Source organism: Apiospora aurea (assembly GCF_038362705.1).
Source record: "Apiospora aurea strain CBS 24483 chromosome Unknown utg000008l_segment0_segment0, whole genome shotgun sequence".
In the NCBI taxonomy this organism is placed as follows: Eukaryota; Fungi; Ascomycota; class Sordariomycetes; order Amphisphaeriales; family Apiosporaceae; genus Apiospora; species Apiospora aurea.
In genome coordinates this window covers 2,080,061-2,100,684 of record NW_027117395.1, presented here as the reverse complement: position 1 = coordinate 2,100,684, position 20,624 = coordinate 2,080,061, and the positions used below count along the sequence as shown (strand labels likewise).

At 54.3% G+C, this 20,624-nt stretch overlaps 9 protein-coding genes across 9 annotated transcripts; 6 read left to right on the top strand and 3 right to left on the bottom strand.

Moving 5' to 3' along the window:
* Positions 1-2,431: 2,431 nt before the first annotated feature.
* Positions 2,432-2,711, top strand: PG986_012118 (uncharacterized protein; the record flags this gene model as incomplete). Its single annotated transcript, XM_066848340.1, has 2 exons — positions 2,432-2,519; positions 2,560-2,711. 2 exons carry the CDS (start codon positions 2,432-2,434, stop codon positions 2,709-2,711), a joined length of 240 nt encoding a protein of 79 aa, XP_066695036.1.
* A 1,497-nt stretch (positions 2,712-4,208) lies between these two features.
* PG986_012117 (uncharacterized protein) lies at positions 4,209-5,117 on the top strand (the record flags this gene model as incomplete). Its single annotated transcript, XM_066848339.1, has 2 exons — positions 4,209-4,636; positions 4,700-5,117. The coding sequence occupies 2 exons, from the start codon at positions 4,209-4,211 to the stop codon at positions 5,115-5,117; spliced, it is 846 nt and encodes a 281-aa protein (XP_066695035.1).
* A 2,373-nt stretch (positions 5,118-7,490) lies between these two features.
* Positions 7,491-9,216, top strand: PG986_012116 (isocitrate dehydrogenase; the record flags this gene model as incomplete). The annotated part of the gene is made up of 4 exons (XM_066848338.1): positions 7,491-7,920; positions 8,127-8,663; positions 8,709-9,052; positions 9,118-9,216. 4 exons carry the CDS (start codon positions 7,491-7,493, stop codon positions 9,214-9,216), a joined length of 1,410 nt encoding a protein of 469 aa, XP_066695034.1.
* Positions 9,217-10,294: 1,078 nt separating this feature from the next.
* Positions 10,295-12,257, top strand: PG986_012115 (uncharacterized protein; the record flags this gene model as incomplete). Its single annotated transcript, XM_066848337.1, has 4 exons — positions 10,295-10,551; positions 10,645-10,660; positions 10,870-11,149; positions 11,206-12,257. 4 exons carry the CDS (start codon positions 10,295-10,297, stop codon positions 12,255-12,257), a joined length of 1,605 nt encoding a protein of 534 aa, XP_066695033.1.
* Positions 12,258-12,865: 608 nt separating this feature from the next.
* Positions 12,866-13,342, bottom strand: PG986_012114 (uncharacterized protein; the record flags this gene model as incomplete). Its single annotated transcript, XM_066848336.1, has 2 exons — positions 12,866-13,085; positions 13,326-13,342. The coding sequence occupies 2 exons, from the start codon at positions 13,340-13,342 to the stop codon at positions 12,866-12,868; spliced, it is 237 nt and encodes a 78-aa protein (XP_066695032.1).
* Positions 13,343-14,270: 928 nt separating this feature from the next.
* Positions 14,271-15,238, top strand: PG986_012113 (uncharacterized protein; the record flags this gene model as incomplete). The annotated part of the gene is made up of 2 exons (XM_066848335.1): positions 14,271-14,344; positions 14,437-15,238. The coding sequence occupies 2 exons, from the start codon at positions 14,271-14,273 to the stop codon at positions 15,236-15,238; spliced, it is 876 nt and encodes a 291-aa protein (XP_066695031.1).
* Positions 15,239-15,644: 406 nt separating this feature from the next.
* PG986_012112 (Protein arginine N-methyltransferase SFM1) lies at positions 15,645-16,725 on the bottom strand (the record flags this gene model as incomplete). The annotated part of the gene is made up of 5 exons (XM_066848334.1): positions 15,645-15,701; positions 15,760-15,878; positions 16,001-16,111; positions 16,194-16,211; positions 16,404-16,725. The coding sequence occupies 5 exons, from the start codon at positions 16,723-16,725 to the stop codon at positions 15,645-15,647; spliced, it is 627 nt and encodes a 208-aa protein (XP_066695030.1).
* Positions 16,726-17,572: 847 nt separating this feature from the next.
* Positions 17,573-18,631, bottom strand: PG986_012111 (uncharacterized protein; the record flags this gene model as incomplete). The annotated part of the gene is made up of 3 exons (XM_066848333.1): positions 17,573-17,908; positions 17,956-18,352; positions 18,411-18,631. 3 exons carry the CDS (start codon positions 18,629-18,631, stop codon positions 17,573-17,575), a joined length of 954 nt encoding a protein of 317 aa, XP_066695029.1.
* An 821-nt stretch (positions 18,632-19,452) lies between these two features.
* On the top strand, positions 19,453-20,523 carry PG986_012110 (metal-dependent protein hydrolase; the record flags this gene model as incomplete). Its single annotated transcript, XM_066848332.1, has 1 exon — positions 19,453-20,523. One exon carries the CDS (start codon positions 19,453-19,455, stop codon positions 20,521-20,523), a length of 1,071 nt encoding a protein of 356 aa, XP_066695028.1.
* Between the last annotated feature and the right edge of the window lie 101 nt (positions 20,524-20,624).

Below are 20,624 nucleotides of genomic sequence, written 5' to 3'. Positions count from 1 at the left end.
CAAGCACAGGTTTGGCAAGGAAAGGCAGGGCAGATCAATCAGTCGCTGAAGGGTTGGCGAGGATCCAGTGCCTCATCTGAAGCTCAGTGGTGCTCGATGACGGTATGCATGTCGGATTAATCGTGACACTATGCCAGTACGTTCCAAGGAGGTGCCACTATGGTGCGTCTGGAGTAGGTGGCATTCCCTCTGGCCCGTTACTTTCACCCCATGCGCCAAACACCCCATTGTGTCGTGGTATGCCGACCAAACAAGGACGAAAAGGTCTATCTTCTCATCGCTAACGGTTGATTGGCATTCAACCCTTGCGCGAACCTGTGATCGTCCTGTTTTCCACCAAGGCGGTTGCGCATGTTCAGTCCTGCACACACTGAATGGTGCTTCCTCGAGCCCACCTAGGAGCGTTTTCAGGAGCATCTGTACAAGGCAAGCATTTCGATCAGATGGACGAGGCGACAAATTTTGGGCATCTCAAAACCAGGGGGTTAGATTTCCAATGCTTCAGAAGGAGCACCTTCATCGAATAGTTCAAACAAGGCGCCTGGTGCGGAAATCTTAGCGTACGGCAGCTCTCTGGCAATGTAGTCATTCCTGCTGCCTCGCTTATTCGCTCTGATCCTAATAGTTCCGATCCGATCTGTATGGTGATGACCGCTCCTTGTAAGTCGCACGCCGAGAGCCATTCTTCGCCCTGTCTTACAGTTAGGCCACAAAACCTCTTCTTTTCATGCGGCGGCAGCCAGTGAGAGAATCTAGGAGGAAGAGTATCTACACACCCATATCACATTCGAGCCCCACCAGTGGAAATAGGACGGATGCGGTTTGAAATGTACGTTGCATTTTGTAGGACAGGGTAGAATTCCACACCCTCGCAAGTATGCGAGGAGATCGCTTACTGCAGTAGCTTCCTGGCCAGGGAGAACCCCCGTCGTAAAAATGGATTGTACTGTCATACCCGGGCAGCCAGGGCGGACCCTTTACATCCCGGCGAATGGCAGTGATTGTGAGAGGCTCTAGCAGGCTGGTTCATCTCGGCCGAGTCTGTTCTGGGCCACCGGAGCGGTAGCCTTGCTTCGGAAGATGGTGGCATGGCGCAGCATCAGCTGCACCTAGCTTTGGTCACGGTCTCTCAGCCAGAGTCACACATTGCCGTTGCAATAGGGCACCTGGGTGAAGTAAGTATCGTTGAATCGATCCATGGAGTCTGAACAAGTGCACTTACCCATGCCGAGTGATGCTTCATTCGTTCAATACATCGACTTCGATTCAGCTTTCTGACATTTCGGATTGAGCTGTGCTTGGTTAGAAGTAACGTCGAGAAGGGATATGAGATTCGAATCGGTTGAAGTGGCTGTTAGGTGCGAGCGAAAGGCCGAGACGAGAACTGCTGGGCATATAGTGTGTAAGTTATTGTGCGGGCTTTGATACGTCGTCTTACATGTAGTCAATAAAGTCATTACATTGCCTGCTCCCCTATACTAGAATATCAGCAATAGTTTCGGTGGCAGTGAGGCCATCTGGGCATTCTTAGATTGATCGGGCAATATGATGTTGTATAGAACACCTGTGCGTACAACGATATGGTATATGGTGACGGCGTGAGGGGAAATGCAAGCGGCCCATCCACCATCCATTGGTCTATCGCTTAAGACTCTGTGTGCTTGAGAAACGTGGCACCACCACTTACCTACAGTCTGGATAGAGTACATACTGAAAAGCAACGCTGCGGTGACATGATTGGTACCTGCATTGCTGCCCAACTTGTGTACCGCTTGGGAGAGACAATTTTGCTATAAATTGTATAAAGTAAACGAGCTCCAGGAAGGCTTTGCCCGAGATATTTGCTGGAACTATGTGTCCATTGAAATCGCGTTTCTCTTACCAAGGATGACACGCTGTTGGGTGAAGCCTGGAAGCTGTTCTATGCAGATCAGAACTTCTTAATGAGCAGTCTCAAAAGCTCGGTGCAGCCAGTGACTTCGCCCCCAAACGTCTACCATACCACGTCGGCGTCAGTCCCGGGGCTGCAGGATGGAGTAAGCATCGGTGGCACAAGACAGCAAAGGAGGAGCTCTCGGTGTCCCAATGGGCGGCTACCCTTGTCCGCAAACGTCCTTTGCGTAATAGCTTGCTGATGATGTTTACACTGCAGCAGCTCTTCTCGAGCGACAAGTATCAAGTCGAGCTTCCGAAAAGGGAGACGCCAAAGACTTAGGCGCGTCGGCGAAGCTCTCCTGCAGTGCAGGTCAAGCCCGTGTCTCAGGATCCGCCTCACTTGCTTGTTGTCATCGGCGCTCACCGTACGCATTGTGGGCGCCGCCTCTTATCGACATACCCTGCCTGGGTTGGGCATGCAGAGGCACCAAATGGAATGGTTGAGCCAGTGATGCGCTGGCAAGGCAGTCTGCAAAGGCAACCGTAAGGGCAAACAATGGACATGGACATTGCAAAGCTCGAGGAATCCGGTCGCCGCCCACTCCCGGACACAAACGAAATCGAGATAGAAGACCGACGAGGATGTAAGTGACAAGTACATGCAAACGACCTGCGTCATCTTAGATGGGGGAGGAAACGACGAAACCGGGGGAGCTTCCGCGGATGCAATGCAAGTCGAGGGCAAGGAAAACAAGACAGCGACACTTACAACAAAATGCAGGACACACGCACGGGAAGATGCACTCATCCTTGCATTTGCCATTTGGATGCCCTAATAGCTTCCTTCCATGCTTCTCCACGTTTGGGGAAGGGAAGGGAAGGGTGGTCAGACTCAAAAGGCCACTCGAGGCTGTGCCTTTAAGGTTGGGATTAGGCAACCATCTATCTACCCCCCCCTGCCACGACCTGACCTCGTTGATTGGCCCAAACTGCGCAACCCAGAAGACGTCCAGCGTTCCGCATTTGCGATCCATGTCACACAAATTCCCTTGACCAAAAATAAAGGCGACGAGGAGCCCCATAATGACACAGGGCAGGGTATTCATTCGGCGTGCAGATCACCCATCCATGTTCCCTACGGACCCGATGGCCTTGTGCCCGACACGACTGACGACGGCAGTGTATGTATGCAGGTTGACAGGTAGCTCTAACTACCCAAATGGGTACACCGGTATGGGGTGGGACACCAGCCCCCCTTTCCACCAACACCTTTTGACGACACACGACGCACGCCGCAAGCCCCAGGTTCTGGAAAGATAGAAGCCCTACGTTTCCTTGGAAGTGGGGGGAGGGGGTTGCTTACTAGGCAGACCGTGGCAGCGTGAGAAGAGCCTTGGGCATATTGGCCGGCAAGCCATCATATGTGTTCAGCACGGCATAGCCCCGTTGCCTAGCTTCCCCGATAGGCCAACGTCGACACACCGAACCCAAGCCATGCTACCGGCATGCCGGAGTAGCGGCACTAGACAAAATATATGCCCATGTTACGTATCGGAGAGCAGTTCTAGGGCTTTGGTCTATTGCTTTCTTTTCTGCTTCATGGACCGCGTCCTCCCGCGATTGGACGGCAAGCCACCCTTAGCTTCCCCATCCCGCTTTCAACTGCATCTGACTGCCGTACCGAGTTCCCATTGATCCCATGCACCTTCTTCTATCCCAAACTGGCCAGTATGAGACCTACAACATGTTTCCGGGCGAGCCTGCCTCCATCAGTTCGGTTACGTGCATGTCAACCTGGCATTGGAGTCATTTGGATGCGGTGATATAGCATAGAGCGCCATCATACAACACCATGATTGCCTCGTTCTGTGCAAGCCTCACCAAGTGAAAAGTGCACTTCCTCTATTGGCCTCAAGAGCTCGAGCTAGAGAAGATATATCTTGTTACACCCAGATACATATGCCCCTATGTTCGTCCCTTGAACCTCGTCTCATCTTTGTATCAAACAATCTTCCATGCCATCCCACAGCACAAACTCTCCCCCACCACACGCCTGTGGTCCATAGTATCCCTGAGGCACATACCCGCCAAGTTGAAGGATATCAAATGCTCCCCACCCGTTCACCCAAGTTTGTCTGGAATATCGAATGGTTCACCCGACGTAGCCCCAAGGCCCGACTGTTATATCAGCCAGATCGAGCCTCGCCTTTAGCTTCTGTCTGTGTGCGTTAACCTAATTGCTTCTTCCTCTTGCCGGGCCAAAAACAGAACCGGTAGAAGCGTGACGACAGCTTCATCCTTCCTGTTACAGCCGGGACACCAGAGACAACAACATGGACAACAACGACTTCTACTACCAGCACCAACCATCACCTTACAACTACCATCCAGGTCACCAACCAGGTGACGCGGCAAGCTATTCACCTACCGCCCCGCCGCCTCTTATGCGCCGTGGCGATTCTAACAAATCATACCACTCTACATCTTCTTCTGGCAGTAACCAGTATCCTGAAGTACATGCGAATCCTTTGCCAGAGCAAATCTCCTACCACGACGTCAATGCGGGATATAACGGATATAGCCATTCCTATCCGCCAGGAGGACTTAAGAGCGAGGATGATGGGTGGTATGGTCAGGCGGCCTTTGTGCCGGATGATAGCTCGTTATACTATGACTTCACACCGCCCGAGCCTGTCCAGCAAAACTATATTGCTTCTCCCACAACCTCATTGCCTCCAACGAGCCCTCCGGAAGGCATGATGTATGTGCTCTACTACTGACATCCGAACTGGTGCATGTGCTGACTGGCTCTTGCACAAAACAGCCCTCGCATAGAGCCTGCATCGGCAGGTCAGCCCGAAGGACACACCTGCCTCTATCCCGGGTGTGAATCGAAGCCCTTCAAGCGTAAGGCCGACCTGGACCGGCACTGGGAGCATGTTCACCTCCCGCCCCACCAGAAGGTCAGCTACTACTGCGACTACTCGAAGTGCTCGAGGCACACGGAGCCCTTCCACCGGATGGACCACTGCCGCGATCACTTGCGCGAGTACCACAAGGAGGACCTGGTCCGCAAGAACGGCAAAGAGGACGATGAATGGTACCAGAACCGAAAAGTCTCGACCAAATGGTTCCGATGCACCAAGTGCCTCCACCGCAACCAGATCAAAGAGTCGGGCTGGACCTGTCCAAACTGCAGCACCTCTTGTGACAAGAAACGGCAGAAGCTGCGAGCTCGTTGAGGGGTTTCAGAACAACCCGATGCAGTCTCTGGAATCCAAACTGGTATGGGTGATCTGTTTCGCCTGCAAAGCTGACCATGATTCCTTGGAGTGGATTTTACCCCTTTTCGACCACACCGATTTACCAACCCGCATGCCCATAGCCCCCGTCCACAAGTTTGGCTTTACAGGACGGAAGACGAGCCATTTCCGTCATCCTGTCAGTGTCTGACTACTGTTTTGATGCCATGAAGTTAAGATTGATTTACCTGTATGACATTGATGTTTGCAAAATGGCCGCATTTCCTCAGGCGTTGGATGGATAAAGTATGTTTTTGATCTTCTCCAATTACAAACCACCACCCCCAAAAAACCCCACGAAACCGACTAGTCACCTTCGCTGACCAGGCTGAGCGTCGTTACTTCCCTATTTTTCTTTCCTTTTCCCTTTCTCCCTTCCAGATTGTGCTACTACCGGGACGGAGTCCTTGGGGAGTCAGCAAAGCGCGTTGTGATTCGATGATTTCCAGGTTTTCTTTTTGGCGTCTCGGCGCAGAAGGGTGGTGTGGCGCAGTGCTTTGGGCTTGCATGTGTAGAAAGCAGGCTTGGGGAGGAGGGGGAAGAGGAGGCTGCTACGTTAGAGCTGCAGGGCGCATGGCGCGCGGTTCAGCCTAGGCGCACCAGACGGCCTCACCTGCGCCGCCGGCATGCACTGCGACGACAAGGAAGACGTGGAGGGGAGGGAGGGGAGGCTTGTTCATGATTCACGCGAAAGACTCTTTGCGGGATGATCACTCATCAAATCGTTTCGACCTCATTGGGTGGGCATTGCGTCATGAGATTCTTGGAGACGAAGGCTGAGGAGAGGTGAGGGGAGGCAGGCAAGCATGCATGCAGTATGCAGTATGCAGCTGTGAGGCCAAGCAGGGCTCATACCGCCCAGCCGAGTGCAGACACTCAGGCTGACTGATTTCAACGTTTACTAGATGATAGAGAGAGAGAGAGATACCGTCAATGTCGATTCTCTCAGCCTAGAACACTGAGGGTATTAAGCCGTCAGTCAATACCAACAAAGTTAAAGATTACCTACATGTACTTATTATGATGTATCCAATACCACAGTCCATCACTTCATGCCTACTTTACTTATCTATGTGCTTTTACCAGAGCATCATCTTGCACGACCTGCAGCTGTCGGTCCCGGAGGAGGTGGGAGCGACGGAAGATGTACCTACCCTCACATAGCTAGCTTTCTTGAGCCGCTGAGATCGACAGAGACGCAGCTCCTCAGCTGCTCATTAAGGTTGTTGTTCATTTGTTTCTAACCTAGTCAACAAGAAGCAAACATGGCACTGACGTGCATTTGACAGGCACTGGTCAAAGTTTAATCGCAGAACGTAATACCCAACGCCCATCATCAATTGCCATCGAAGGTATCAAATTATCCACTGAGAAATATCCAAAAGTTGATACTGTATGGTCAATGCTGTCATGTCTGGTCTGACTGCCGTTCGCCCGATGGCCCCTTTTGCCTCTTCGGTAGGCCACTGACGATCGTTCTGCTCCATTAGGCAAACCGCCCTATTGCGACAGGCCCACCAAACATCTCCGCGAATCGGCAAAATGTGGGGGATTCAAGCCCTCGCTACAGGGACTGCGATGATGCCGCGCCCCTCTTTTTAGCCCAGCAGACTTTTGCCTGTGAAGCAACGGCAGGGCATCACACGATGGCTGGCGCGAAACTCGTTCCGGTCCTGACTCCGACTGAGCCTGCCGTCTGTCAGTCAGAGCTCGATTCAAGATTTGAAGGTGGTGGTGGGTTGCATGGACGGACAAGCATTGCATATATCGATCGCATCACTGCACCTTGCGTCGCATTTCTCTCCCCCTCGCTCCTCAGCATCATTGCGGAATATCATTAATACCACCCATTCCTAAGCGACCTCAAAAGTCACGTATACATAAGCAGGTAAGTGAGAAGTGAGCAGCAATTGGCCTGCTGCATATCCGTAAAGTCACCTTATCAACATCCCACCTGCACTGCACGAGCTGTTCGCAAAGCAAAGCATTTTTGTGTCACCACCAGCTTCAATTGCGCTGCGGAATCTGAATCGCACTGCGCCAGCGTCGCTCATATAGCTGTCTCCAATATAGATAGCAAGCACCCTTCGTCGGCTTTTCATTTTCCACCGCCAGCCCGACGCTCTCGGTCGCCGCGTTCTCCTCCGGGTCCCTCGGTCAACTCCCGAGCACAGAACCACCCGCATATAGACCCACACGAGCTCTCGACTTCACATCCTCGGTTCAGTGTAGTGTCAGCAGGTCAGAGCTGGAAACCGCGCGCGACTATAAATTCGTTCTTGCCGTAGTTGCGCGACACCCGAAACCGCCACCATGAGTGCCTTCTACGCCGGCGCTGTTCGATCTATCCGCCCTGCCGCCTTCTCCAGAACCGCAAGGCCAGCACTGTTCAAGACAACGCTGAACTCGGCATCACGACCTGCTGCTGCTATCCCTGTCGCCTTCTTTCACTACACCCGAAACAACATGGCGGCCCAGAAGATCAAGGTCAAGAACCCCGTCGTGGAGCTCGACGGCGATGAGATGACCCGCGTCATCTGGCAAGACATCAAGGACAAGTTCATCCACCCGTATTTGGACATCGACCTGAAGTACTACGATCTGGGTCTGCCCTACCGTGACGAGACCAACGACCAGGTCACTCTGGACGCTGCTGAAGCCATCAAGAAGTACTCTGTCGGAGTCAAGTGCGCCACTATCACTCCCGATGAGGCGCGCGTGGAGGAGTTCAAATTGAAGCAGAGTAAGGAGCCCTATGCATGCACCCTCGAACTCTCTGCATCCCCCGTTGTCCTAGTTGCGCGCATCACCCCGCACCTGCAGTCTGCAGATACAATGCTGTCGCAGTGCATTCGCATGCAACTGTCCTGTTGCGCAGGCTACCGATCTGCATAATACCCCAATCTCTACCTCTATTGCAACTACAGATCCGATACTAATTCCTTGCAGTGTGGCTGTCGCCCAATGGAACCATTCGAAACGCCCTAGGTGGTACTGTCTTCCGCGAGCCTATCGTCATCCCGAGCATCCCCCGCTTAGTTCCCAGCTGGAAGAAGCCCATCATTATCGGACGACATGCGTTCGGCGACCAGTACCGGGCTAAGGACCGGGTCATCCCCGGCCCCGGCAAGCTCTCCATGGTCTACACCCCTGAGGGAGGCGAACCCCAGGAGATCGAGGTCTTCCAGTTCAAGGACGGCGGCGGCGTCGCACAGACGCAGTACAACACAGACGAGAGCATCCGCGGGTTCGCTCACGCCAGCTTCAAGTTGGCGCTCGACAAGAGCTTGCCCCTGTACATGAGCACCAAGAACACCATTCTCAAGAAGTACGATGGTCGGTTCAAGGACATCTTCCAGGAGATCTACGCTGCCCAGTACCAAAAGGAGTTTGAGGCCAAGAACATCTGGTACGAGCACCGCCTGATCGATGACATGGTTGCTCAGATGATCAAAAGCTCGGGTGGCTACATCATGGCGCTCAAGAGTAAGTCATTGCAAAATTTGCGCCAGTGACGCTCTTGGGATATAGCTAACGGGTTTATCATAGACTACGACGGTGATGTGCAGTCCGATATCGTCGCTCAGGGTTTCGGCTCGCTGGGTCTCATGACCTCTGTGCTTATTACCCCTGACGGCAAGACATTCGAGTCGGAGGCCGCCCACGGCACTGTGACTCGCCACTTCCGCGAGCACCAGAAGGGCCGCGAGACTTCGACCAACCCTATCGCTTCTATCTTCGCATGGACCCGGGGACTGATCCAGCGTGGCAAGCTCGATGACTCCCCTGAGCTCGTGGCCTTTGCCGAAAGCCTGGAGCAGGCTTGCATTGACACGGTTGACCAGGACAAGATTATGACCAAGGATTTGGCTTTGGTAAGCCTTTCCTCCTACTATGAAGAGATCTTGCGAGAGCAGTTGCTAATAATTTGGTGTCATAGGCTATGGGCAAGACGGCCCGCGAGGACTACGTTACCACCACCGAGTACCTCAATGCCGTCGAGAAGAGAATGAAGAACCTGCTCAAGGAGAAGCTGTAAAGGGTCGGGTGTTAGATGCATAGCTTGCATCGGGACGGAGCCTGGTGACTGCACGAGCTATGGGCATAGCGATACGGCTGGCGAATCCCGGAAGCTAGTGGTGATGCCGCCCGACCTCACTTCCGTCGGAATGCTCGAGGGTGTGGCGGATTCAAGCTTCCTTGCATTGGGTAGGGCCGAGGAATTTGCTTCCCAAAACAGCATTTGCTTGCGTTTCCCTAGATCCCGGACAGTGGCTAGGCCTCTACACTAGAGATTTGTACATAAAGGCCACACCACATTCAGGTATATACATATTGCTTGGAGAACCATTATGGCAGCATATGCATCTGTCCAAAACAACTGTTGCTCCATTCTACTTAGTTGCCGTGAAAGATGTGGCACAGCCGGAGGAAGGTGGGGGGGGATTCACAGTCGCCCAGATCCGTGTAGGGTCCACTTACGGGGGTCAGCCAGGTAGGCTCCAGGCACTTTTTGGTGACCGGGCTGAAGGGGTGCGGTACCTAATGCAGGTGCAACACCACCAACACCAACAAAACGAGCCGCTGAGAGTGTCTTACTGCCCTCGATTCTTGGCTGGATGTTCGATTGGCTGTTCAATTTGTGCTTCGGCGCTTGATGAGCCCACGATGAGGGCACGTACGGGCATGACCGACTCCCTCACGTCGCACCGTTGGTTACATCGCACCTGCGATATGCACCTCGATTTCCCTATCGGCCTCGGTATGGAATGGACTGGAAAGCCTTCCACTTGCGATCCCTACTGTTATATATATCCCCCTGGCTTGCGTGTGGAAAAACAATCGGCCGCGCTGCTGAGCTGGGTCAGATGAATCGGTCGACATGGAATGCAGCCCTGCGACGGGTTATTCGTACCAGCCGATGTATGTCAGATTATAGTACACTCAATCACGATTGACCCAGCGATCTGGCCATCGTCGTTATCTTCATCATCATCATCATCATCGTCGTCGTCGTCCATCTTTTCTTTCGTGATCGCTGCCTTTGGTTGTCGCTCATCGCCCAACGCAGATGCTCCTCCTCCCTCTTGACAGATTCTCAGTCCTTTCTCCACGCAATGAGAGTAAGTCACAAAACCCTTCCTGTTCGGAAGGCGCCTCCACGTCCCAGGGACGACGCAAACAGCAACAAGAAGAAGGTGAAGAAAACAAGCCGTCCATCCATGGCCATGTCGCATTCTCAGCCGCAATCGTGGGCTCGACCCTTTGACTGGAGTGCACACCAAGGCATCATCACCCAGCTCTATATAGTTGAGGACCTCCCTCTGAAAGAGGTTGAAGAGATTATGCGGGAGGATTTCAAATTCCACGCCACGTAAGCTCCGTCAATCAGCTTCAGTCTTACTTTCCTCTCTTCCGTGAAGTGTCGCCGTCATCGTCACAGAGTATGCTTGCTGACTTTGCGCAGTCCGAAAATGTACAAGGTGAGTCTAAAAGCAATCACCCGTGTCCTTCTTCTTTCTTTGTTTTGTTTTCTTTTCTTCTTCTTTTTCTCTTTTTTTTCGAATCCACTCTGGATATACTCGACACATTCAGGGGAGCCCTGTGTTCTCGTTTTCGGGCGCATAGCGGCGCATTACCACTGACGGCCTCATTATATCTCTGCACTCTCATCGCTAACCCAATGCTATAGGACCACTTCCGGAAATGGGGCCTACGGAAGAATCTCAGCTCCCAATTTGTTGAAGACTTCATGCGCACCCGTCCAGCGAACTTAACCCCCACAGCACGTAGCCCGAACGGCTCTACCGTGGTTGATCGCAACCTGGACAGGCGTATGAACAGATATCTTCGATCCGGGTCCGGGTCTGGGTCCGGGTGTCCCAATGCCCAACCAATCCATTTCATATATGACATGGGCAGCCCACAGCGATTCGAGTCGCCAGGTAACTTGAAGCATGCCGAGCAGACCAGTATGTCATCTTCTGGGTGGTTCGTCGTGCCGCTTACTGACTCTCATATACTTTAGTGCACTTGATTGGGGATTATATCGCAGCCATGGACTCAAGATCGGGCGCTTTAGGACCGACCTATAACATGGCCGCAGGGAAAGCTTACCACTGGATCACTCTCGTTGGAATAGCCCGAAGTTTCCTATACGAGGGACAGCTTGGGATGGGCCACGGACGGACCAAGCTGGGCTTCGCGGTACTCAACCAGTGCTTCGAAATATTCAAAGACATGCTCGGACCCAACCCCTGGCTTATTCTCGCCGCTTTCTACGGCGCGTATGATCTCGCCCGGCTTGACCCTGAATTGGCGACCAGATTCATGCGATACATTGAAAATCTCGCCAACATCAAACAGCACCAGTTCCATCATCTCTTTGCTACGTTGCGACAGTCCGGCTCGGACGGGGTCCTCGAGAATTTCGAGACGGTCATCCTGAGGTATTTCATGGATAGGATGGCCGGAAGCTTCCGGGACAGAAAGATGGTGCTCGACATCATGCGCAGCTTCTCCTATGGTTTCAAAATGGCATTTCCTAACAAAGCCATGCCTACTATCGAGGCTCCGCCCGCCATGGTCCAGAAGGCCTTTGATCGCCTGAAGGGCAAGTCAGACACGCTTCTGATCCCGCCGGTACCTCTGAATGACCAACCCAGCAGTGGACTGGCAGCCATGGTCAGCTTCCCAAGGTCCCCCATGGAGGACTTTCTTCAGGGGTGGACCAACACTCGTCCGACGCCGAACAGTCCTAGCCCTTCCGCCAGTGCCTCGTCGGTCGATACGACGGCAGTAAGCGATATGGGCAGTCACTGGCAGGGTAGCGATATAGCAGAGAGCCCGCCAGCGCTTGATCGTTCGATGGTGGAGATGATCATCTTGAATAAAGTGGTCGAGGAGACGTCGGTGGAGATACACTCGGGCAACCTCAGCGTCACGGCTCGGTTGATGGACCTGAGGGCCTGCTCTGACAATCCGACCAAGGAGTACAGCGATATCAAGGAGCTCAGACCCGCATATTATTACCTGATGGATTTCTATATGCAGAATTCCAGCATCTACCTTCCACATTAAGGTAGAGGTCTCGCATTCTCCCTTAAGTGGAACGCAACTCTTCCCATTCAAGTTCAGACATTCGATTGGCAGTATGTATGCACATAGTATCTTGTTGGCCGCTTGCTCTGATGTGAGTAGAGCAGCCACAATGTGTTGTCAGACGCATTGTACCGGCCTGCATCTGTTCGAAAGAAAGAGCTTCCACTTAAACATCCTCACGTGGGTTTGGTTACTTCAGGAAGGTTTATATGCCGTTCAGGGATGATGGCGAGCATTTTCATCTGGTTGGGAAATGTGGCTGCAGGCTATACGCAATGGAAGAGAACGTCCCACTACGTGAGGCTGGTATTTTCTACCAAAGAGCATTTCAAACAGTATCTAAGGGCAGTCCCTAGGGCTACAGAAGAATAGGCAGCGGACAAAGAGGCCAGAGGTTACTTTTTTTTTGCTTTCAGCACTGGGTAAGGAGAGAACGATATTTCTGGAATATCAAGCGCAAACACTCCTTTCTCTCCACTGGAGACACCACCAAACGCGCACATCGTCTTCCTTCCTGCACCTCACGCCCGCGCCCACTCTGTGGTTTCTGACCCACGTTGAGCAAAATAACCCAGAACTAAACACCTCTACCCAATATCGGAGGTGGGGCACTTGGTCGTTACGGAGACGAAGATGCATACTGAGTTGACTTCGCCGGTGCGCTCAAGGATCGGGTCGCCGACGCCGTGGTTTAGGAGGAGGAAAGATCCGTCATCGCCGTCAACAAGTAAGTCCTTGTTGCGGATGGAGCCGGTGCCATCCGCGATTTTGGTTGAGCCCGAGCACGGGTCCGGGTGCCCGTTGGTCCTGCTCCAGAGACTTTGCTAGCTCTCGGGCTCGGGGCTTTGAATATAGCAGCAGGACTTGGGGTTGTGTCGACATATAAGAGGAGAGTTGTAGCACGGGGTCATGTGCTTCTTCTTCTACAACTGCTTGCTTGGTGGTAAGGGGTAGGAGAGACGAGACCTCAAGCGCTCGTCGATGAAGAGACTGACTTACCGGGCGGTTGCTGTGGATATATAAGCTGCTCTGAGATGATATATATACGCTTGTGTTTTGGACATAGTAAACAATACGAAACATGATGTACCTAAAGTTGGATACATTTGAGGCTGCTTCATGGAGGTATGCATTCCTAGGGTCGCTGCTGACTAACCTCGACCCCTCTCAGTGACGGTTGCGGGATGAGGCCGCAGCGCATATGCTTATATGGGGTTTGAGATCGGCGCAGATATGCGCTAACGCGATGCCCACGTCCTTCCTACCAGCTTAACCAAGATTCGGGTGTGTAAGTGCTCAATTGCATGGTGCCGTCTACCCGAATTGCGGCAGCTTCCCCTTCACTAACGCGTCTACCGGCCTCCCGGCCTGTCTACAGGCCTTGGCAGATTCGCTGTAACGGGAGCGTCCGCACGCCCATTCTGGGTGGCTGTGTCCCTTGGAAAATCTGCGCGATGCGTCATCCCTCAAGGCCAGCCGCCGACCATTTTGCCAATCAGCAGCCAGGCAGTAATAAGGCATGCTGGCCACTGGCCACTCGCACTACGAACAATTGTTAAGCTGACCTGACAGGAATCAACGGGTCTCTCGCTTCTGCGCCGCGGCTTCTGGCAACCACCACGACGACAACATCGCATCGAGTATCCGTGGATCCCGGGGCAAATTCCATAGCCCTGGCAGCGCGTACCTGATCTTTTTTTTTTTTTTTGTATTCACTCCTGCTAGACATCTCCTCGACTTGTTAGATCCCGTCCCGTGCCAAGTTGGTTGGCATCGGGGGCGCTCCAAGAGTCAACTTTAAGATTGCTTCGTCCCGGCTTGTTCATTGTCCAAGAACCCCACCTTTCAACAAGCCTAGGCTCAATAGTACTCTCTCTGTCTACCCCGGCCTTGGTCAGCCGCCATTCGGATTCTGATACTTCACCACTTGCGCTTTATCGTTGATCTATACCTCTCATATTCTCACTTGTCGACTACCAAGTTACGGACAAAATGACCCAGGTGGACGAGACCGAAGAAGAGAAGGCTCACCGCGAGCGCAAGCGTGACAAGTTTGGCGCATTCCTGTAAGTCCATTGCAGACAACCGACCCCACCGCCCAAACATCCAAACAGACAAGGCGACAGCCAGTTCTTTGGACTAACATGAGAAAATGCAGGAAATCCAGCTACGATAAAGCCGAAGAGGGCACCGTCAAGGGCTTCCTCAAGGGCAAGCTCGCGCTGGAAAAGGGCCTGGGCCTGGGCCACAAGCCCAACGCCGTGCCGCCCATGGAGGCCGTCGCCCACGGCCCGCACCGCAAGGTCGAGATCGGCTGGCACCCGGTCGCGGGCCTCGCGGGCAAGTGGTTCGCCGAGCAGACGGGGCTGGGCAAGATGATCACGGAGAAGATCCGGGCGTACCCGGACCCGACGCAGCACTGGGCCGTGCTGGTCGGCGACTACGCCCACCAGCTCTGGATGGACGAGCACCTCGACGTCATCTACACCAACGAGTACGTCGACCCGGCCCACCGCGCGGACGGCACCTGGCACACCTTCGAGGTCGGCGAGACGCGCTTCAACGACGAGGCCCTGCGCCAGGCCGCCGAGATGGTCATCCACAACATGCGCGAGCGCCGGCCCGCCTACAACCTCATCAGCAACAACTGCCAGAACTTCGCCGTCAACCTGCTCGACGTCATCCACGTCGGCGCCCACCGCGAGTTCGGCACCACCTTCGCCATCTACCAGCGCGCCACGGGCAAGGGCAGGATCATGGACCTCTTCGCCCAGGAGGACGCCGACGACGTCCAGTCCGGGACCGAGGGGCAGCCGCCCGGCGAGGCCCACGCGCAGGCCGTCAACCATGCGCAGAAGGTCATGGACGACAACACGCAGCAGCTGGACGCGCAGTCCACGTCGGAACGTGGACCTCCTGAAAAAGGCCACGCCAGAAAACGTTCCTGGTGGCGGCCCTAATTGACGGGGGAAGGAGAGAGGAGGTGTTCATCTCATGAGCAGGCAAGCATGTGTTTCCCACTGGATTTGGGGGGGCCACAACGTGCCGGTAGAAAGGGTTTAATACGGCTGGAATGGGGGACAGGGTAGTTGGACTCGGCAGGTGTTCAAGGTTTGTCGTTCACATGATGGGATTAAGCGAGGGAGTTTTTGAAATGATACCCGTCGATGGCTTGGGTTCGGAGGGAAATGAGAAATTGCATGGTACGGTGGATTGCATATCTGCGGCTGGCAGGTTATATATCATTATCTAGCTCTGTATTCTTTAATCATGAAGCCTCTTGAGTTTTCTGTGTCGGCCACCCTACCGATACATTGATTCATGATGTGTGTTCTGTTATTCACTACTTGCATACTGAGTGTATATTTAGAACAAGTCATCGATGCTCTTATCTGCATCCTTCTTGATCAAGTCGACCATGCCCTACAAGGCCAGAGTGTTAGTGACGTCCCTTATCAAGGAGAGAGTAGTCCGGACTCACCTCAGGCATTATCGGCTTTCCGTCTTTACCCTTGACGTAGCGGAACGGCATCTCGGTGCTCTCCTTCTCGCCGAACTTGAGCTCGGGGTGGTCGAGGTAGGGAATCATGTCCAAGGTGTCTGGAGTTACTCTTCCGTTAGTTTCCACAAGAGCGAGCCATGTCATGGATAACCGTATAATTGGTATAGTAAAAGGGGGGAGGGGGGACATCAAGGCGTAGGGGTGCGGTGAGATTACGTACACTGCTCTTCGACTACCATCCGCGTCACTCGGACCGCGGTGTCGGTGGTCATCTGGACGGGTCCCAGGCGACGGCCTGTGAAGCCTTTCTTGCGGAGTTCCGAGGTACGATCTGAAGGCCGTAGGCCATTATGTTAGTGAAGATTACTTCTTCCATGCCAGCCATCGATCAAGACCATGGAACCAGGACGTACCGCGCGGTGGGTCGTCACCTGTATCAAGGTCAGCAATTGTTCATTCCCATTCAGCTTTCTTGGTAGTTTCGTCCGCCGAGTATCCTCGACCATAAATAGCCACGACTCTGCCACCAAAGCGGGCGCGCCCCCAACTATTATCTATTCGTGTGGCAGCGCCAGAAGAAGAAACCGGCAAGATGGGGACGAAGGGGGGACAAGCAAACTCACCCAAGATGCCCCCGAACAGAAACACGTCGAAATCCCGCTTATCGTCCGGGTTCAGATCCTCCTCGGCGGCCGGGTCCAGCAGGCAGACCCGCTCCTTGCCCTTGCCCTCGGGGTACAAGTCCTCGACGCCGCGGGTCTCGGCGCGGAAGGCCGACTCCTGCTTGAGCTCCTCGGGGACCTGGAACCCCTCGGGCAGCGACGAGAGCATGAAGACGCCGTCGCAGCCGGCCGTCTCGCGCGCAATGGCGCGGTACTCGAGGGCCGACCACGGGCCGAGCTCCGGGTCGAGGTGCTCGACGATGTAGGTCTTGTGCTCGGGCATTTTTGCGCGGAGGAAGGGGTTGTGTGTTTCCTTCTTTTTTTTGATTTATTCTTGGAGAGAGAGAGGGGGGAAACAAACAAGACAGGCGAGAGTAGAAGATACTCGAAACCTTCAATGCCAAACAGTAAGTGGTCTAGTAGTATTTCCAAGCCAAAGGCGCAACTGATGTAAGAGGTGAGTTTAATATTGGGGGGTATTTGACTATAAGAAAAAGCTCGGGCGGGTGGGGATGACGTTTTCATGTACCTAAACTGATACCTGATTTATGCAGTATGCCCACAAGAGGCCTGCCTATACGCTCGCCGAAGTATTCATATAAGAACCCAACGGACTTGGACTGCAAGATCGCCTCGCTCGCCTTGGCGAGTTATCTAGTGCTTTTTGTACCACTACATCCGGTCCTCAGCTGTAATTCGTTGATTGGCATCGAGTGTGATTGATGTCCTGGGTAGCCGAAACGAATAAGTACAAGGTGCCGCTTGACTCTTTTGGAGCTATAGTGCAAAGCTGAAGCGTCCCGTTGATCTTGATGGCCGGCCACGACTGCTGGGGGATGCCGATTTCTCAAGTGGTTTCGACATCATGAAGCCCTTCCAGCGCAGTGATTGTTTGTGTTCAATTTGTGAGACCATATCTAGGGTCGTGGGCAACCGAAAAGCCATCTATTTTCCTATATTACAACGTCTCTCCCATTAAAGTGACGCGAGCGCGAAACCAGCCCATTCCGCACCGCACCCCGTGTGCCCTGAGATAATCGTACATCCTTGTTTCCTCCCGGAGCGCCATAACGTGCCGTTTCGTATCGCATGCGTCGATACCAGTAGCGATCAGTCGTTACATTTCCCAACTATGGGATCGACTTACGGACCCTGGGCGTACTCGACCCCAGATCTCTGCTCTTGCGTTTCTTGGTAGGGCGACTTACGCCTCCCTTAGGGCGGTAGCCTGCGTCGTCCTCCCTCTTCCGTTTGCCTCTCACGCTGCCCATGGACGGGGCATCATACCCTGCCTCTTCCTCCCAGTCCATGCTCTCCGCAGGATCCTTACGACTGGCGGTGGATTGGCGCTTATTGCCGCTCTTGGCAGTGCTCTTACGCCTGCTGGCCCCGTCGACCTTCTCGCTGTGGTCGTGGTCTCTCTCCCTCTCCTTGGCCTTATCCTTGTCCTTTTCCTTCTCCAGGTCCTGCAAGAACGTCTTAGGTGCGTGCCGCCTGAGCCAGTTGTAGACACTTGTGGGGTTGCGCAGAGCAAAGTTGGCCGCTGCGCCGCTGTGACTCGGGATGCTAGAAGCAGGAGGGGGATCGCCGGCTTGGCCTTGAGACCGATGCGTGCATCGAGTTCAGCGATGTAGTTGTCAATATCGTCGGCTTTGAGGAACGAGGTCGGGTAGAGCTCCGGGTCTTTGGGCTCAATATCTTCCAGAACCTCGGGGTAGTGCTCTACTGTGGTGGCGAATGAGTTGTGCGGGACCTCTTCGATCAACCGCCTCAGGGACTTGGTGGGCTTCTGTGCTGCGACCTCTTCATCTTCGGTTTCGTCGTCCTCGTCTTCAATGCTCAAGTCTATACGGCGCTCTGGAGGGATTTGAGGCGATTCGTTGATGCTGATCAGCATGTCCATCAGACGGCTGTAAGAGGGCAATCAGTAAGGTATTCAAAAGTGACGACGGGTTTGGCGATGCTCACTCGTTCTCGATAGCCAGACGCTTGGCAGTCTGTAGAGCCTTTTGCTCACACTGATGCAACTCCTCGCTCTGCTGCATGCGCTGATCGAATTGCAGGCGCATCTTTCTGTACTTCTTCTTCCACGACTTGTAGGATGGCTTCGCGTCGGCTCTGTCATCATCATCGAGGCTGCGATCGCGATCCCGAAAGCCAGGCTCGGCTTTAATGCTGGTGTCGTCCATGTCGAAGGGGTGACGGGATGTGAAGTACGCGGTGTTCGCGATGGGGGCAGTAGGTAGAAGTGGTCGCGGGAAGGAAATGATGGAATTGGGAGTTGGCGTTGGTGTCAGGATTGTACACTGCACTTGTTTGGGGTGCGACAGAAGTAAGCAAGGTTGGCTGGCTGGCTGGCTGGCTGGCTCCAGGAAAGCTGAAGGTTGCAATTGTGACGATAAACCGAAGCGGAATGGATAAAGCACTGTTTGCACTGTAGATAGTTGATGCAAAGAAAGGAAATTTCAAGACAAGTTTATGTTTTTCTGCTCCATCACGTTAATAAAAACGATGGTTAAAACCAATCATTTGATGGGTGTTTGAGCCTTTTCGCTCCCGGATGCAGCGCGGCTTTGACTGAGAATGAGTCCATCATTTCCATGTTCCATCCTGCTAAAAAGGCCATGACCCGGGGCGCATGCCTTCCTGGGAGCTCCAGCAAAAGTCCCGTCCCAGCTTAGGTACTGACTGCTCCCAGTTTCGGGGGAGAGCGTTTTTGGAGCGTGTCGCGTTTCTTGCTTCTAAAACGGGCGGAGGGCGCCGTTCAGCCGACGCCGACGCTAGAGCTCTCTAAAAAGCAGTAAAGAACGTCCTTTACTAAGAAACTTGAGGTACTTGCCATCAAGTACCCTGAAATCCCATCAACCCCAATCAACCCCACCATCAACAGGTACTGGGTCAATTGATCTAGCCATCCCACCTCCCAGAGAATCCATCTCAGTCCAGTCCAGCCGACCGAGAACAACAAAGCCCAAACGAAAATCGTCACATGCTCCGCAGCGCCTTCAAAATGGCCGAACAAGCATCCAAGCGTCTCAAGACCTCCGGCTCGTCGGGCCTGACCATCGGCACCCACAACGGCCACTTCCACGCCGACGAGGCCCTGGCCGTCTACATGCTGCGCCAGCTGCCCGCCTACCGCGACGCCGGCCTCGTGCGCACCCGCGACCCGGGCCTGCTCGAGACCTGCCACACAGTCGTCGACGTCGGCGGCGAGTACGACGCCGCCAAGAACCGCTACGACCACCACCAGCGCACCTTTGCCACCACCTTCCCCGGCCGCCCCACCAAGCTGAGCAGCGCCGGGCTCGTCTACCTGCACTTCGGCCGCCAGCTGGTCGCCCAGCAGCTCCAGAACAAGCACGCCGAGGACAGCGAGGAGGTCACCCTGCTGTGGAACAAGCTCTACGAGTCCTTCATCGAGGCCCTCGACGCCCACGACAACGGCATCTCCGCCTACGACCCGGCCGGCATCGCCGCCGCCGGGCTCGAGAAGCGCTTCTCCACCGGCGCCTTCACCCTGGGCGCCATGGTCGGCCGCCTGAACCCCAACTGGAACGACCCGGTGCCCTCGGACCCGGCCGAGGCCCAGGCCGCCGAGGACGCCCGCTTTGTCGAGGCCAGCGAGCGCATCGGCACCGAGTTCTCGCGCGACCTCGAGTTCTACACCAAGGCCTGGCTGCCCGCCCGCGAGATCGTGCGCGCCGCCTACAACAAGCGCCTCGAGTACGACCCCGAGGGCCGCGTCATGGTCCTCGAGGGCCAGAGCGTGCCCTGGAAGGACCACCTCTACACCCTCGAGGACGCCGAGGGCAACGTCGACAAGAAGGTCCTCTACGTCCTGTATGCCGAGAAGCCGGTGCCCGAGGCCAAGTGGAGAATTCAGTGCGTGCCCGAGACCAAGGACTCGTTCCAGAGCAGAAAGCCTCTGCCCGAGCCCTGGAGGGGTGCCAGAGACGAGGCTCTGGACGCCATCACCGAGATTCCCGGCGGTGTCTTTGTCCACGCTGCTGGCTTCATTGGAGGCAACAAGACCTTCGATGGTGCCAAGGCTATGGCTATCAAGGCCCTGACCATGTGATGCTGGACATCAGCAGGGACCTTCTCCTAGAGATCGGGAGAGAAGTTTGGGATATGGCACTTCATGAAAGAAAATGGCGATTGCACGTTAGGTCATGATTC